At 39.4% G+C, this 18,083-nt stretch overlaps 1 protein-coding gene across 1 annotated transcript in view; it reads left to right on the top strand.

Moving 5' to 3' along the window:
• The first annotated feature begins 9,140 nt into the window (after positions 1-9,140).
• The window catches only part of ANK3 (ankyrin 3), a 213,935-nt gene continuing 204,992 nt past the window's right edge, over positions 9,141-18,083 (top strand). Inside the window, exon 1 of the mRNA XM_075505280.1 lies at positions 9,141-9,254. Coding sequence (XP_075361395.1) covers positions 9,141-9,254 — 114 coding nt within the window. The remainder of the gene's footprint in view (positions 9,255-18,083) is intronic.

Raw genomic sequence — 18,083 nt, 5'->3', positions numbered from 1 at the left:
ATGCACTTATTCTGTGATAATTATAATCATTATACAGGTAAGTGGGGTTTTTTTATATGCTAGCTTGCTCTTGCTGGGCCAAGAAAGAACTTGGCCTCCTGTGGACATTAATAGCTTTATGTGAAATTTATGCATAAACAACACTTCTGAATTTTTGTAGTGGCAGTGAAATTTTTTTGCTTTTGACCTGTCTCTGGTAGTTATCTTTCTTGCTGGAAGGGTTTGTTCCAGCAGGATTTTAGCACTGAAATTCTAATAGCTGGACTTCCTTTTTTTTCCGAAATAAAATGTAAATCTCTGTTTCTAAAATTACCCTGAAGGATCTTTGATATTGGTTGTTATTTTCAGAAAACTGAGAATTTTCACGTGCCATTGTTTTAAGTGTAAACTTGTAGATTTTATGACTGGTATATAGATTTACTTATGGGAAAATGAGAAGAATTTCACTTGAAAAATAGGCATTTGATAACTTTCTGCCTCTTGTTATTGATTGTTAATGATTCTGCTTTTTACATCTTTTTCCTATAAAAGTCAAGTCACTGCTGCATAGAGCGTGCAGAGCATTTACAGTGCTGAAATTTTACTTGGGCAGCATGTTGAGATTTTAATGATTCCCTGACTTAATTATGGAGAGAATCCTTTGGGAGTGAGGCAAAGATGGTCATTTGAACATAGGAAAAGGAATAATGAATAATTAAGGAGTCTAATTAAATGCATTTCTTATGCTGGAGTGGATTGGGGTTTTTTGGGGTTTTTTTTGCTTTTGTATTTTCATTTTAAACGTTTCTTTAAAAATTAATAAATTGTGTGTATATTGGTAGGAACTAAGGTCTTCACTGAAAATTCTGCACTTAGTTTTGCTAAAATGGGAAGTCTGCAATTAAAGTCAGAGTTAGTAGATAGGCCCTCTGTGCTTACTGAGGGAGCCTAGGTCCAGCATGCAAGTGTGGCACTGAACAGGGAAGGAACTGAAACTGCAGCACTCTCTGACTCACGTGTACCTGTTTTCCTTGTCTTAGGAATATTGCATGTTAGTAGTAGAATTTTTGCATTTGAAAGTAGTTCAGAGAAATTAAAAATTAAAAATACCTATCATACAAAACAAGTCAAGGAACCATTTTTCTTCCTTTCTTGTACTTTCTGTATTTTTGCACCACAGAAATTCAACAAAAAATTATACAGTTGGAAGTCTCAGGGCAACTGGGAAATGCTGGAAACTTCATAGAAAAGCCTTTCTTGTGACCTTTGCAGATGGGTCTTTTGTTACACTTATTCAGCAACTTTTTATTTCAAAATAAAACAACAAGTAAGCTGCTCTTGATGTGCAGAGCTTGGCAACAGGAAAATATATGGGCGCTGGGTCACTTAGTGCAGCTCCCTACTGTCAAAGGCAGGTGGGGGAAAATAACCCATTTCATAAGGCGATCAAGTACTGCCTTTGCCCAAAGTTATACGCATTTTTCCTTTTGTGGCTATGTCATGGTAGGGAAGGTAAAATAATATTTTTGTGGTCACGGTATCTTCCTAAGGCAAAGAGGCTTACTAGCCCTGGTAGCCAGGCATTGTGCAATGATTTATGTGGAGGCTCGCTTAGTCAGAATTTCTTTTAGCCTAAAGTATATATTTTTGACTGAAACCTAAGAAAACTCAGAGGACACTAATTAAAGGGCATTGGAAAAAGATCTATTAATTACAGGCAAAGGTGTTGCATCTATTTGTGACTGTTGGTCCCATCCCACTCTTTGGCAGCTTCATTTGCTTAAGCAGATTCACTTATTGAGACCTTGGCAGGTATTGCAGTTCTGCAGTGGTATGGCTTTTTACATAGCTTTTATTATTACAAGACTGCTACTGCTCCAAAATAGGGACAGCAGGTGGGGACTTGATGCCAAGTAACTTGAAATACGACAAAGATGTTTCCTGCTTCTGTTTTGGGTTATTTTTAAACCACTCTGAGATGGGGCATTTTCCACCTGAGATGAGCAGGGAATAACTCCTCTTGTATCTGTTTGGGGACTGGATGACCTGGCAGAGGTACTTCTGAAAGCCATGCATGGACCTCCTTGATACCAGCTTTCATTATGTTGAAGGAAACCCCTCCACGGGCTCAGTGTTCACTGGATGTGTTAGTGAATTGCCTATTGCTTTCATGTGTTGGAGCAGAAGTTAACAGATGCAGCAATGATTAATTGTCTACTCAGGGTGAAGTTTGTAGCCGAACCACAAAATCCTGATGAATGGTTTTTTGCATTTCTCTTTTGAAGCTCACCAAGAAGGGATAGATCCTCCAATTGTATCACAGACAACGTTCAAGTTATGTGTGTGGGAGTGCAAAGCAGATACAAAGCCTACTTTTGCACTTCATCCTATATGCCAGGATAGCTTTTCCTGGCTGTGTTGGTATAATTTGCAGAGGCATCTAATAATTCCCAGGTCAAAACTCTCAGTTTGGTGCCATGTAGCACCATCTCACTGACCTCCTGGTCCCTCTGTTGTACTGGGACCTGCAGTAGCAAAACTAGGAAAGCGTGGTGGACTAGACAGAGAGTAACTATGAAACTAGGAATCTGAGGAATGTTAATATACTGAATTTATGGTTTCAGAACATTATTGAGTAGTTCCAAAGAAGGATTGAAAAATATGTCATTAATTGTGATCTAGTGTCAGTTCTAGATATAACTTCCACCCATTAACATGTTTGAAACCAATTTACTACCATTTCATAGGGTGATCTTTGTTAGCATCCCTAAGACACCGATACTCTAGATGTGAATTTCAGTCCTGGTTGTAGTCTGTTATTTGAATTGCAGGGAAAAATATAGAAAAACCTTTTCTAAAAGTGCATGCTTGTATAATTTCAGTGGTTCCCAGTAAACGTAGGTTTTCAGCAATATTATTCTTGGTGGAGAAAGAATAGGAAGAAAGTTTTTCATGTGTTTGCTCAGCAACTATTTAGAGATTACGTATTTTATTCTTACTGTGTTCAATGCATTGGATAGATTTCCCGGGCTCCTCAGCAATTCCATCCACAAACCCACTCAAAATCTATCTTCCAATTAGTGTGTCTCTATAAATAATCTACACCAGTATCTTTTTCTTAGTTTGTTATGAGTCAGAGATGAAGCTCTTTACACCATCTTCGCAGAACAGTTAATATTAATTTGTCACTTTTAGCTCCCTTTCTTTGTATAGGCCTCAAACAAAATTATCCTGTTTTGAAAGTCAGGGATGATAATTTTCAGGTCCTGGGTACTCTGCAGTCTTCTATAGTCACACTTTCTCCTCTGCTGGTGCATGAGTGCGTTGTTTCCCTCTCCCAGTTTGTTTGCAGGCAGATTTACCATGCCTGCGTGGTGGCCTGGACAGTTGATTTATTGTCCCATTTTCTCTGCCCCTGAGGCCATGGGTTGAGTGAGCCTTGAGTCAGCTTTTGAACTGTTCCAATTTACAATGTAAGTCTTAAAGGCAAACCAAAATTGGTGGTAGTTTTCTTTAAATGTCATGCCTCAAACTGGAAGTTAGTGACAAATTCACAGACACGTCAGCCATCCTTGTATTGGGAGTATGCTGGACTGCAGGATGTGTAACTTCATCAGTTAAGCCAAACTGTGTCAGCCCTGCATAGACGAATAGTAATTTTGCACTTAGTTCTGCGAGCTTGAATGTGACTGCTGCTTTGAGCTTGTTTGAGTTCAGAAGGCAGGTGATGTGTCTGGAGAGTGCTTAGTGAAAAGCATAAAAACGTATTCCATGACTGTTTTTTGTGGGGGTGTTTTGAGTTTTTTTGGGTTTTTCGTTTGTTTGGTTTGGGGGGGAGGGGGGGTGGTGTGGGTTTTTTGTGGTTTTTTTTTTGTTTGGTTGGTTTTTACATTTACAATTGTTACCATTTCCACTTAAGTTTCCAGTGAGGGCAGCAGGGTCATTTCAGTAGTAAGCCTCTTGGTAGGACAGTACGAATACCCTCAGCTTCAAATATCTGGCCATTATCACTGCATCCCTGAATTCGTGTCTTTTCCAAAGCTTTTTTTTAAGCTTTTGTGCCCTAAAGAAGTCAAATAAGAAATAAGACATAATTCAATTACATTTCAAAATTCAAATTTTTAATTCAAATTCAAAATTCTAAATTTTATACTGTAAGTTCAAAGAAGTTAAGGAGTAAAGCACTATAAAAATGGTCTATAAAATGCAATTTAGATATTTCCCTTCCCTCTCTGTAGTGCATGCATATCCCTTTCTGACTGTCATATTTCCTCAGAGTTTCTCTGGGATTGTTATTGCCAACGCAGAATTCTGCTAGCAGAGGCAGGTGGTGGGGGAAACTCAATGCAACAAAACAGAAGGGCAAAACAAACCTTAACTTTTCTTATTTTCCATTCATTTGCTACTTAGTGACCTTGATGTTCTGCATGTTTGGAGATGGGTCCATCCTGCCCTGACATCAGATGTGTGAAAAGGAGATAAAAGTAAAACTAGATGCTAAATAAGCTTTTAATCTTGTTCATTTGGTTTGGTGGTTTTTGTTTGTTTTTGAGACACAAGGCCTGGTAGTCTAACGTGTGAGCAGGCGAATCTTATGAGACTCCTTCGAAGGGTTCTTTTATGAGTTAACTAAGTTTCACATAGCTTTTTTTTAAAAAAACAGAACTCTTATTTCTTCTGCTTAGTCTTCTCCCAAAGTGTTATTTTCATGAATTGGTAAATCGATATTGTCCGTATTTCTAGTACGTCTTGTTCTTCTTTCTTCTTTTTTTCTTCTCACTTCCACTGCTTTTCTCAACAAAATAATCCAGAGCAGGCCTATAGTGGCAGAAAGATAGACTCCCCTTCCCCCTTTTATAATTTGTTGTGTATCAGATAACTCAGAAATTAAGAATTTAAGAGTAACCTAACAAGAATTGGCTTTATTTTTTTTCATGTGTTTTCCTTTCTTTTGTTCTCTGCTTTCTATTCTACCTATAACATTTCTTTTCATCTTTGGGAAAATGTAAACATACTTTGTTTACCAGTAAGAGTTGACATAGTGACCTTCTAGCACTGTGTGTGATTATAAGCCTTTTTTGATCCATAGTAACCCAAGTAGTGTAAATATGGAATGTTTCTATGGTGTTCCATCTTCCCTAATAGAGCTTAGATTTTCATAGATCTATTTTTTGGCATGTTCTTAGTAAACCAATATTTTAATGATTGTCTCATCTTTTTTTTTCTTGTGCTGCATAATTATTTAAAATAAATGTAAAAGTGATGGAACCATCTTTGCTCCATCAGCTGCTGACTAATTGATAAATTAACTCCAATAACTAGATCGCAAACTCTCCCTCCCCCCCCCCCTCCCCCCCCCCCCCCGTGGTTTTTCAAGATCTGTCTCAATGTTGTGTGCTAATGCTGTTTTGCAGTCTCTCTTGAATCTAGTTTTAACAGTGGGACTAGCAGGTTAACCTAAACCAAATGACACCCTTCACTTTCAAGTTGACAAAATCACTTCCCAGCCATTATTATGACTTTGTGAGTAGATGAAGTTAAGTAGGTGTTATCCTTGTGCTAACAGAAAGTGTGTATTTCCCATTGTTCGAGTAAGATAGTTTATCATTCTCTGTAACTTTATCAGGACCGTATGGATTGTGCTGAAACACTCATTGGCATTTCGTTACTTTGTAATTAAAGGTGAAATCAAATAGCTTAATTATTTTACTAAAGTCTGAAAAGAAGCACTTAATGAAGTTTTCTAGTACCTAATTCCCTTGAAGTGAGTTATGACATATCTGGCATGAAAACCTTCACACTTTGTCCAGCTTTCGTCTGGCAGTGCCTTATCCCCTTCCAGTGAATGATGCCAGTTCACCATTTCCGTAAAAGCAGAAGTTGTACATACACAGTCTCTTTTCCACAGGGGTCTGAATCTTTTACTCACACCTTTTTTGTAACCTCCTTTTCTGTTTGAGACTGTTCCAGCCTGCAAGCTACACAAAATCTCCCTAGTATTGCCCCAGGATTTTTTTTTTTGACTGTTGCTTTACTAGCTAAGACATCATTTCTCAAAATCCTAGCTTGAAAAGGCATTTTTTTCTTCGTGGAATCTAATTCAGGAGGAGTTTGGACTCTGCAGTTCAAGCAGGGATTGTAATCCACATAGTAAAAACATGCACATGTTTGGTACAGTTGGTTAATTACCTGAAAAAAATACTTGGGATGAAGCAGGCTTGGCTGACAGATAAATTCCTTGCACTTATGCATATCTCCAGGGATTTGGTGAGTTCACTTGTTATCGTCATTTTTTAGAATTATTCTCATTAATAAAAGTTTAGGCTGCTTTCTACCTGCATAGAATATGGCCTCTGCATAAGGTGGCATTAGGGCTTTTAAGCTGCATATATGCATATTATTCTCTGTGCCAACATTTTAAAAAGTATGCTTCAAGTATTTTAAACATATAACACTTTATAATAGATTATTTGTATGTATGTAAACCTCCATTTAATAAGGTTATTTAGGCATAAATTACAGGCTAGTATGGTTAAAAGGTTTACGGAATATCACAGGATTAGCTAGCAAGTGGTGAATGACAGCAGCATTCACTTCATTTGTGGCTTGAATAAGAAGTTGGTTTCCTAAGGCACAGGCTCATGAGTCTTCCAAATCCAGATGGAAGTGTGCTGGGAATAAGAGGGATCCGACTCTATTGAATTTTGTTGAATCCATTTTCAGTTCTGGTCCTGCTGTATTTTCTAAGCAGTTCCCTGCTAATAACTGTGTCCTGTCAGATGGGAACTAATATCAACTTTATTTTCCAGAGAAAGAACTGAGCTTTAGAGAGAATAATTGCCAAGGTCATACAGGCAGCTTCTGAGCTAGAAAGTCAAGACTTGGGTGCTTTTTCTTTGCTCTTTTTTTTTCCTTTCTTTTTTTTAAAATAGAGACAGGGCAGTCTTCCGTTTCCTGCCGAAACTTGATAGTTTCTCCACTGGCCTCCTTAAGATACCTTCTCCAGCCCCCTTAAATCAGCAACTTTGCCCAGTTCCCCTCTCTGTTAGGGCTCCTGTAGTACAATAGAGTCTTCTCACTGCTGCCCTGTGCTTCACTGAAGAGCTGGGCCAAAATCCACATACCTGCCTGAATGTGGCCTTTGACTGCTTGCAGTTATGCCTTACAGTTGAAAGCATGTGCTGAGTGTCCTTCAGGTATACTCTTTGCATCTTTAAAAATAGAAATATGTTTATTCAAGCTTCTATAGCACATGGAGAAGTGGGAATTTACTTCTTCTGGTTCAAAACCAGGCATTGCCCAAGTGCAACGTTCCTCTTTCCACGACTTTCCAAAGGCAGCATTGTATGAGTCTTCAGAAGTCTTTTAGATGTGGAGGAGGAGTAGGAGAGGTACATGGTGGTGTGTAGGTACAGTGAGTTTTGGATACAGACAGGAACCTGTGATTTTACTGCCTCAGGAAGAAAGGTCCCTAAGGTCATATAACTGTGGTCCCCATCCTTGAGCACTTCTTAGAAGTCATTCCAAAATACACAACTTTTTAAACCTACTTTGTTAGCCTGTGAACAGTAGACAAACAGTGCACTATGTGCTGCCTTTTGGACAACACACAGTGTGTTCAAAGTAGTTTCTGTTTTGGAGATTTAAAAGGTTATTTTACTTTTAGCCACGTTATGAAAACTAAAGCAATGGCTGCATGCCACTTACTGGACCTCAACAACCCGGATTCAGAAAACATCTCTCAAGTTCAGGGGAAGAATATTTGCAACCTTGTGAGACCTGTCTAGATTTTATGCTACACTCTGAAGATTCTATATGATTTGGCTAATTGCACTTTGAATTTAAATTTAACTTTATTTTTACAGCAAATTCTGTTTTTTTCCTTCTGGCAAGAAATGCTAGTATCGTGTAAAATACACCGGTTTCACTTGTGGAGACTTTTGGTTCTTATCTGAAAGAAATCAGGCTGCCTTAAAATGCTGATCTTCACTACTGCAAAGTACGCTACTAGGAATAATGGGAAAGGTTACAAACAGCAATCTCGAGGCAAGCTGCTGATTGTTCATATTTGTGTAGAAAAAATATGGTTCCTTATTTACTAGATGCTTGCTCTGTGTTCATCCTAGTAAAAGATCCTCCTGCAGGCCTTAATACTGCTGCTATTTTACCTCCCGTAATGAATATTCAAAAGCTGCAGTCATTGAGGACTCAGGTGGCAAAAATAGTAATGATTGAAGCAAGCCTTGACATAAAAGCCTAAAAGTACATTTCCAACTACATGGAAATAGTGCCGATTTCCCTTTCTGACCACGTAAAAGAACGGTGCCAGGAAATCTCCCATGAATTAAATGCCTGTTTCACACACTAGTGTGATCGCATCTTTCTTTCTCTATGATGTGTTGTAATAAGTATGTTTAAAAAAAAAAAAAGGGGGAAAAAAAGACAACAGAGCTTTCTGTAATCCTCTCTCACAAAATGTATTGGAGTTGAAAAATGGGTATAAAGGACACACTGTTAAGATATGGCAATGCATGCATTGTTTTCTACATAATGCAGTCAGGGTCTCCATGGTAAAAAGAAATTTTTATTTTATTTTTTTGTCACCATCAGCAGTTAACCTAAAGTAGGAGCTGCTCCATTTCATTATAGGTTAAATGGCTTACCATACAAAACTAGCTGAGAAACGTACATCATTAACACTGCATTTTTTAATAGGTTTTAAAAACATGCTTTAGGATTAGTGAAGAAAATACAATACAGCATATGTTGTTGTTCTGGAATTTTTTTTAATAGAAAGCGCTCCTTTTCAGCATTCCCCCTTCAGTGGAGTCACTTAGACACTTCCAGCTGGTGGCAGGGGATACAGCCATAATACAGCTTTCTCTGTCCCAGCTGTCTTTTTCATTACGTTAAATGCATTACGATGGCTGCACTGTTTTATAAAGGTTCAGGTACAGAAAGGTATAGGAAGAAATCTGCAACTATGTATTTTTGTAGTGCCTGCAAGCTTCTGTGAGATCTCTGAATCCTGAATGTGTTCCTGGCTCTGGTCACAGATTTCCTTCCAATCACTGGAACATTTGCTGTAAGGGCTGGCTAAAGGTGCCCGAGGAAATCACCTTTTACAAGGGAACGTTGTTGTAAAGGATTTTTAATGCATTATGGCTCATGCAGCATCACAGTTAAAGAAAACCAGGGATTTAGAAATTAATGCTGATGAAGAAACTGAGAAAAAAAGAAAACACAGGAAAAGATCCCGGGATCGGAAGAAAAAGGTATCTACATCTGTGCCAAATTCTGACAGGGATTCTTTTGTTTTTATTTTCTTGCCTTGCAATTGAAGTATCAAAGCTCGTTCTTGCGTGTAACTTGGTAGCTATCGGAGTAATTTGTTAACGTTGTAAAATAGCATTGATAACCACGGCTGTGGGGTTTGCAAAGCAATTGAATGTTTAATTGGATATTAGTTGATTGCAGTGATCATGCAGAAGGTGTGCATTCATTTCCCAGATAAATCACTTCTGTTACCATGATGTGCAAACTGTCTGTGAGTTTAAAATAGTTTATAACCATGATGTGAGGTTAAATGCTGAGCTTTCTCATAGGTTTAACAGCATAATAGTTTAGCCTTACATACATGTACTTAAAAGGGATGTGTGTGGAGGCAGATTTTTTTTTTCCCCCTCTCTGTTGGGACTGTGTCACATGTCTGGCTTCTGAAACATCCTTTTTTGGGATAATGTTACACAAATAAGGTGTTTCAGTGTTTCTCTTTTTTCCTAAGGGTGAGCTGTTTTACAGCATTGAGCTGTAACAATCTGTTATTAGCAACTTTCTTTTGTTAGGGAAATATATGACTGAGATCGCCGAGCCTGGGTTTTCTCTGCTGTAGATTTGTCTTAGCTGCAGAAAACCCTCCAGCACGCTAGGATCCGAAAAATTCAGTAGGCACTGCATTGCTCATTGTTCAGTTCAGGAGCCTCTGTGTGATTCCAGTCTGTTTCGCTCTAAGGTATAAAGCAAAATAGTTATGGTTTGTGGCATAATGACAGATAAAAAGGCCAGCCACTTTGGCAGCTCTGTGGGTATGTCCTTAAAAATGACACCTTGTACTCTGCTCCATAGAAATAAGGCCCTGCCATGCTTTCTTGTCTTTGGCTGTATTTTATTATAATTTTTCAGGAACATATCAAGAAGCCAGTTGTCTTAACAGAAACCTGGGTATGTAGTATTTCTGTGTGCTTTTGTGAAATCCCCCTAAGGGGGGACTGGATAATCTTCATATGCTCAAAGAAGTGGTGCATGTGCTTCCTAAATGACATGTAGATTTCCTCTAACATATGTGCATCTTTTGGTTGGGTGAGAGTCAGCATTTCCCTGCCCTTTTCTCTTTTTTTCTCTGCCATGGCAGTACTATACATAATGAAAAGCACTAAGAAACCCACTGCCTTCTGTTCTGGTGATCACATTAGGAGACTGTTTAGATGGCTGCAGAGAATGTACTGCAGCATGTTAACTGTAGGTATTTTTTCTGTGTGAACGTATACATACGGATCTTCTGAATCATCTTCCAATATAAAGGAAAGTGTGAAAATAAGATTCTGTCTTTGGGGCCAATTTTGAGGTGCTGCTGTTTGAAAATGGCCTGAATTAGTAATATTTTCCTTGTCTGCTGTTTAGGTTATGTGCAGGTCTGTAATGTAGCTATCAGGGTGGGTTTTTTCCCCCCAGCTGAAAATGACCACAGCAGTTAAGATTTTCAGGAGCTGGCCTGTCAACCCATATTTACCTATGGCATGTGAGTTAAAATGTATAGTCTCTCAGCTAACTCTACTCATGATGCAGGAAGCCCACGTTGTACTTAACGTGCTCGAGTTTAACAATAGCATGCCCAACTGTATCCATATACTGTCTTTGTGTGTGAGGGTGCTTCCTCACAGTTTGTAATTAGAACAATATAGAAGGGATGCGGCAGTGAGAGACTCTTGATTCAGTGAGGTGAGACAATTGCTTTGTGGACAAAAATGCCTTATTGTTTATACAACACAGTGCTGTAGAAAGGAAATCTCTTAGCAACCAGAGTGACACATGTATAAGTATCAGCCTATTAATCTCAAATGTGTGGATTTCTTTCATTGTTTTATTTCTGCATCTTTAAGAATGAGAAAAAACAGAAAGCTTTTGCTCCACCAAAGGCTTTTTTTGGGTGTCCCCGCCCACCCTGACCCCTCTGTGTCACGCTGGAATTTGGTAGCTTATTCCTGTTTCTTTCTGGGTTTCCTTAGGATTTTGCAGATTCAGGACATGTAGAGGCTGTCTCTACTAGGAGAATGGAGCAAAAAGCAGCAATTGCTTCACTTAACATTTATACATTTGGGCATCAGTCTTCTCATAGCAAAGACATGGTTTTGCCACCCAGTACATGGGGCGTAGGAAGTCCAATAATTGCAGTTTGCCATTTTGTACTTTCCTGACTATTTAAAACATTTTCCCCCCAATTTTTCCACTATGAGTTGTGAGTCACTTCTTGTTCCTCTGCACCACCCACAAGCAAGCAGTACTCGGGGGTTTTTTTTGTTGATCACACGATACTGCACAAAGCTAACCCTTTGCTTAAGCAGTATACAGAAATATCCTTTAGGGTCTTCCAATCACATTGGAACAACAGAGAGTGCTAACGTTTCTGGATAATTTATACAGTAAGGAGACTAAGGCAGCCAATGGTTAGAAAGTAAGGCTGGTGGGAGCACCCAGTGTCCTAGACTTGATGATACCAGCAACAGTCATGCTGATTTATGTTCCTATTTAGTTTGAGGATTGCAGTCTGAGGGTAATATTTCACCGCTTTTGACTGGTTAAGCAATTTACAGTGTAATAATGTTTCTGTTAAGGCTTGCTTCAATACTTGTACAAGAGAAATGACCTTTTTAAAAATATACACAAACCAAAACCCTGTAGTATATCCAATCCCATTTAATTTCAAGGTGAGATATTTTCAAATCGCCGCACTTAGCTCCGTAGAGATGCTGTGCTTCTGTGCCCTATGGGCCCACCACACTCTTTCTGTTTGCCTGAATTGAAGACATTTCTGAAGGTTCAGAGCTTAAATAGTTTAACTCATGCAGGAGAAAGGGATGGGGCTAGTCACAGAAGTGAGTACAGTGAAGGGTCTGCATTACACAGGTTTCCCGTTTATTCTGTTCCAGTTTATATTACAGCTTCAAGCAGTTCTGCTTCTGGATGGTTGTGCAGTGTCCTACCCTGCAAATAGTTTGAGTACATCCAAGGGCAGACCTGAGCCTTAAATGGTATCACAGAATGAGCCAAGCCACCCTTAATAGTAAGTGATTGATAGTACTGCCTGCTTGATTCCTTGTAGTGCAGCTCTGTCACGCATAGTTTGGTTTGTGAAAACTAGAAATTGTTTATCCTATAATAATGTCTGGAAAGAAATTAGTTGCTTAGTCAGTGCCGTTCCTAAAATAAAGGTGAAATCTCTGAATTTTTTTTGTCTTCTCTGTTCAGCACATAGTAGAAGAGAAGGGCAGGTCTTGGCACATACTCAATGATTTATGTTTTATACAATATTCAGTAGGACTGAAGTGGTTTCCATTTGCGTGTAGTGCTCAGGAGTTAGCATGTTCTTTGGGAACACAGAATAGCTTGATCATAATGCAAAGCCTGGCTGCTGCCGTTTCTGAGATGTTAAAAGGCTGTTGCTGTCACATCCTCTGCTGCTGCAAACTTGTGGGCAGCAGGGAAAGTAATGGATGCCAATGTCGCAAATCCTGGTTAATTTCATCATAAGGCTCACAGTGTTTGAAGGGTTTACTTAACTTTCAGGTATGCTGGAAAAATTGCCCTGTAATTTCCTAATGGGTATAAATTGAAATGCTGCGTCAGGAATGATCAACCTGTAGGTGTGCGGCTGTTCATGTGGCTTTGTGGAGCTTGTGCATCTTCTGGGCTGGGCTCTGCTCCCAGCTGTGAGGGCCTGTGGGAGATGGCTTGGACTGCCCAAGGTAGCAGAGCTGCAAACACCTCCCAGGGGCAGCGAGACCCCAGGAGGGCATCATCATATCCTAGCTGGGAGACTCCCACTGTTTCATTTCCCCTCGGCTCTCTTGGGGCTGCCAAATGTTTTAGAGATCTCAGCCGCGTCAAGGTTTCAGTACGAGTCTCATGAGGTTGAAAAAATTCACCATCTGCACCCACACAGTTAACCTGAGCAGAGGGTTGTGTGCAGACCAGCTTCAGTGCAAGTGGATTCTTCAGTTTGGTTCACAGTGATAATTAAGTAGGTTTAAAGAAAACAGGGATAATTCTTTCTCTGATAGGCACATGTTCCTGCAATGAATTGCCCTGTGGTTTAAAAAAGCAATCCAGGTTGGAATTGGTGCAGTTTTCACATGCAAACAAGTCTACCAGTTATCAGGTAAAGCTTGAAATGTGAGCTTCAAGGCTTTTAACTCAGATAACAAGTACAAATGCCCATCCATTTAAAAAAAATTTTAATTTCATGATGTTTAAACAAATCTCAGGATTAGAGAGATCTGTTTCATGGTTTCTGAACAATTGAACTTGACAGTAGTAGAATCTAGATAGGTCAGGCACAAATAATTGTTCCTTAACTCATTTGTGTTAAGGCACAAACCAGGCAGATGTTGCTCTGACATCTGGGAACGTGACCTATGGTAAATGAAAAGATCATGTAGATTTAGGGCCTGAAGGAAAAATTGTTAAGTCAGTGAATCTTTCCTAGGTGTGAGGAAAATTTCAGCCATATCCTGGATTTTGGACATGATGCTCTGTCAGAGGCAAACCTAATTAAATAATTGAAAGATATTTTTGATAGATGTTTAGGGGCACTGGTGGAGAGGATGTTGAATTCTTACCAGCATGGCGTTTGGTGGTGAAAGAGTGTTTCTATTCAGCTGGAAAAACAATTCCTTCTTTGAAGATGACCCCCAAAGGAATGAAAAGGCTTGCATTGTATTGTGTGGGTAGCACTACAGCATCATTTGAAGTGGGCGCTGCTCGGTGTTACTTTGTTTAAACTGTTGTTTATAAACCCAGAAAAAAATTGCACTGTTACACATTTACGTTTTTATTTAGGCAGGTTTAGAACATTCACCTTTTCACCTTCTTGATGCCTCAGGATTGTACTGTCACAATGGATGGCAATTAGTTATTATGCAAATGTCAGTTTGGGTTATAAACCACGTTATGTTTAATGTTACCAGCTCATGGTGGGAGGAGATGGGGAAGAGGGAGGACTAACAATGGGTGACCTTGCCATTATAGGAAGATTGCTCAGTGACTAGGTTTAGAGCTGGACTCTCAGTGAGTGTAAATCAATACTGTTTCAACTACCTGGTTGGTTTTAATGGTTTTTCTACCCAGGCTGGGTTTTATTTAGGTTTTTGGGGAGAGCTGAGGGGGAGGCGGAAATGTCTCTTCTATGGGAAAATTGATGCTTTTGAAGCAAAAGAAAGTTCAAATATGATGTTTTTCAAAGATGATGTTTGGTGAACAGTGATTTAAAAAAAAAAAAAAAATCTCTTTATGCAGTTATGAATATTCAGCCCTGTGCCAAAAGTCAAAGCACTGCTAATTTCAAGCTCTTAACCTGCCTGAATTGATGGCTTCAGGATAAGTCGTGCATACTTTGATACAATTCCCCTTGGCCATTCACTAAATGTTTGCTACTGTGAGCCAAAATATTTGTCGACTAGTGGAACTGACTGAACACCTGCTAAAATTGAGTGTTAGCCTCAATTAGACCTAGTTTGACTGAAACGGGGGATAAGAACTAGGCTGCTGGTGTATGTGATGTGGGTAGAGGAAAGAAATAGAGAAGAAAAAAGTCTGAATTGTAGGTTGTATTTAACAAAAAATTTACTTAATCCCCATACAAAGCCTGATGTATTCCCACATTGATTTGAATGGAAGTTCGGGCAATAAAGGGCTGCATTTGCTGCTATTTGGTAAATTCTACAGCTGTTTAGGCTGCTGGTAGAGTGGTAACGGGGATTTTTTGACTGAGGCAGTAGGGCTAGCGCAGGACTGTATTGTAAAGGCATAGAGAACTGAGCCTTAAGGGTTTGATTAACGTGCCTGTCGAGTTGGAAACCTCTTAGGCCTTTTAGCAACTCTACAAAATAATGCCTCCCCATTAGACTGGGATGTGTGGGGGCAAGGCCTTCCAGGTAGTGAGCTCAACTGACACAATACAGCTGCCCCACATTGTTCCTGACTTCAGTTATCTAACTTAGGTTATAGCCCTATATATTAAATGGAAAAAGATAGGTGCCTTCAGAGGATAATTCAGTGCATGTAAGTGAGACAAGTTAAAGCAATGTCCTCATTTTCAAAGGTATCGAGTATCCTCCAGCCCTGCAGCTTCAGCTGAGAGCTTTGGGCATTCTGCAGATCGGGCCCTGGCATCTCTGGTGGATGTTTGGGATCGTATAACACTTTTAAAAATCTTTCTCGTTATGTCTGTTGCCTGACTGTGGATTTGTGTGGAGCTCTGCTGTGTTGGCCAGTGCTCCACGAGGTGGCTAGTTACTGATCTTCACGGAAGAGGTCAGCTTTTGTTTTTATTTTTTACAGAGGTTGAAATCGCTGTATGGTGACTTGGAAGGGAAATCCAACAGAATGTTTCTCTAAGATTTATTCAAGTAAGACTAGTGTGGACAGGAGAACTAGATTGAAAGAAGATGATTATCTTGCTAATTGAAAAGAAAATTCACTCTGGGATGTATTCATTTTTTTTAAAAAAATTGTAATTTTGCCAATAAGCTGAAGTTCTCCATTATTCAGTAAGTTATGACTATTTAGTAAGGTGAAATTGTCCACATGAGACTGTTAGTGCTCTGAGATGTATACAAGCAGTTTAATGTTTTTGTATTACATACCAGAACTAAAACTTTATTTTGCCTTCGTAGCTGCAGAAAGGTGCAAGACATATTGTACTGCATAGTCACCTTCATCTGAGCGTTATTTTAGAAAACTTTTTATGGTTTGTTTTAACAATGTGAAAGATTTATTTTACCTAACTTCTTGGTTGTTCAGCTATGTTTTATTCAGTTTCGGGTTTTAGATTATTGGGCAGCTGAAGGGTCTAATGTATTATATGTTGTCTCATCACGGTTTATGTATCAATTTTAAATCTCAATTTGAGTGTTCATTTTAGTATCTTCCTAATTTTTCATTGAAAATAATTCATAATTAAAGAGAAAAGTACAAGGTAGAAGGGGTTCACTTATGTTTCTGATATCCTAGTTTATGCAGAATACATCCTACTCCGTATTTATCCAACTGGAATTAATGGGACTTTATAGAAGTAGCTACTTCTTGGTAAAAGTGGTAGTATCCAAGGCCTCTGTTAGCACACCGATTGCTCATGAGCACAAGCAGGAAATGAAGGTCTGTACCTTAACAGGTATCCACTACCCCATCACGGCAAGTTATACAGACACAATGTCTGCATTTATTTCCTGGGTGTAACATGACACATATCATAGTGCCTAGTGGAGGCTACTTCAACAAAATCTCCATCAGTAGCGTTAAACTTGGTGTCTCTGGTGACCCCATCTCTACCAGGAGCCAGGCAGGCTCCCAGGTGTGCCTGGTGCTTTACCCATGGAATTAATAATTTGTAAATACAAAAAACCACTGTGATCTTGTCAGTTGCTTCCCTTGTGAAGGAAGGGATGCACGTGTCACTTTGATACCTGATCTAGCATGAGTGGAAATCACTGCCTGCTTTCTACAAAGAAGTCTATGATGGCTTATAGAAAATTGTGGTTTGTAGATTCTGAGCAGGTTTCTGAACAGCTCTCAGTTTTAGTGCGTATCGAAGTAAAATCACTGGTCGCTAAATGATCGTGAATTGCGTTCATGTATTCCACACTCATTTGGAATACCCCTTTAAGTACAAATGCGTAGACAGGATGAGGGTGTAATATGTCAATTGTTTGTATTTTGGTAGAATATGGAAGGTATTTTTGAAAGCAGAAAAGTGTATCCTTTTTTTTGTGAAATCTTGTCAGCTCAGCTCTGAGCTACAGCCCTATCCTTAACCTTGTGGCCTCTGCCTTTTGAAATAAGATGTTATTAAGTATCCAGGCTCTGCTGGAGTAAGAGAATTGGGAGGGCAGTCAGGAGACAGGTAGTTGCTGAATTCTGAGTGCCGTGAAAGGATTTCCTGCAGCTGCTGAAGTGGCTGGTTTTGCATAATCATATTTTAAAAGTAAGCACCATGGTTATGCAAATCCTTGAACTCTGATAGACTACAAGCAACTAGTAACCAATCTAAATTCAAGTACTCACATAGTTCACTAGTACTGCGGAGTAACCATGGGGTGTAACACAAATACGCTTCTCCACTAACGATGTTGTGATCTGCCAAGCTGGGGATAGTGCTCTTGTAAACAGCTGCTTGCATGGCATCTTTGTGCTCTGATTGCTGGAGTACAAAAACTCATACCCTCTACAAGTAAAGGGTTTATACACAGCAAAGCATATACATAATGCATGTACTATGGTGAGTGAGTTTGTATGTGTGCAGGGCAAGAGCAGGAGGGGAGGTGGTGGTCAGGGATTGGTTGTGACTCCCTACCTGTGTGCTTTGCACCAGCCCATCCATAGCCCTGAGTCAGGCATCTCCAAAGTGTTCCTGCTTCCCACAGTGAGTTTCCATCTGTGTTAGGGAGCACTTACACTGGGAGAGGTTGTGTGGTGCTGCAAGGGGTTCAATTTCAGAGGAAGTGTGTTCCTTTTGCTCCCGTGCAACGGCTTCTGGAAAGCCAGGCTCAGCCCAGCGCCAGTGCTGTGGGCCAGTCTGGGTCCTTAGGGAGAAGCTGTCCACAAAGTTGTTAGCGGTGTTTTCAGAAGTGTACACAGTGTGGGTGCATAGAAATAATTTGTTTCTTCATTTATGTAATTTACAGTGTGATTCTGTTCCGTTGCTGTCATTGATTCCTAAAGGAATTACAAATCCTTTTTTTAATGAAAAGAGAATTTGAAAGAACAAGTCATTAGATAGAACAGATCAAAAAGTTAAATGGTCTTTTTCAAACTTCTGCTGCATTTCTTTT

Source organism: Mycteria americana, chromosome 6 (genome assembly GCF_035582795.1).
Source record: "Mycteria americana isolate JAX WOST 10 ecotype Jacksonville Zoo and Gardens chromosome 6, USCA_MyAme_1.0, whole genome shotgun sequence".
NCBI classification, from domain to species: Eukaryota; Metazoa; Chordata; class Aves; order Ciconiiformes; family Ciconiidae; genus Mycteria; species Mycteria americana.
This window is presented reverse-complemented; position numbering and strand designations above follow the sequence as displayed.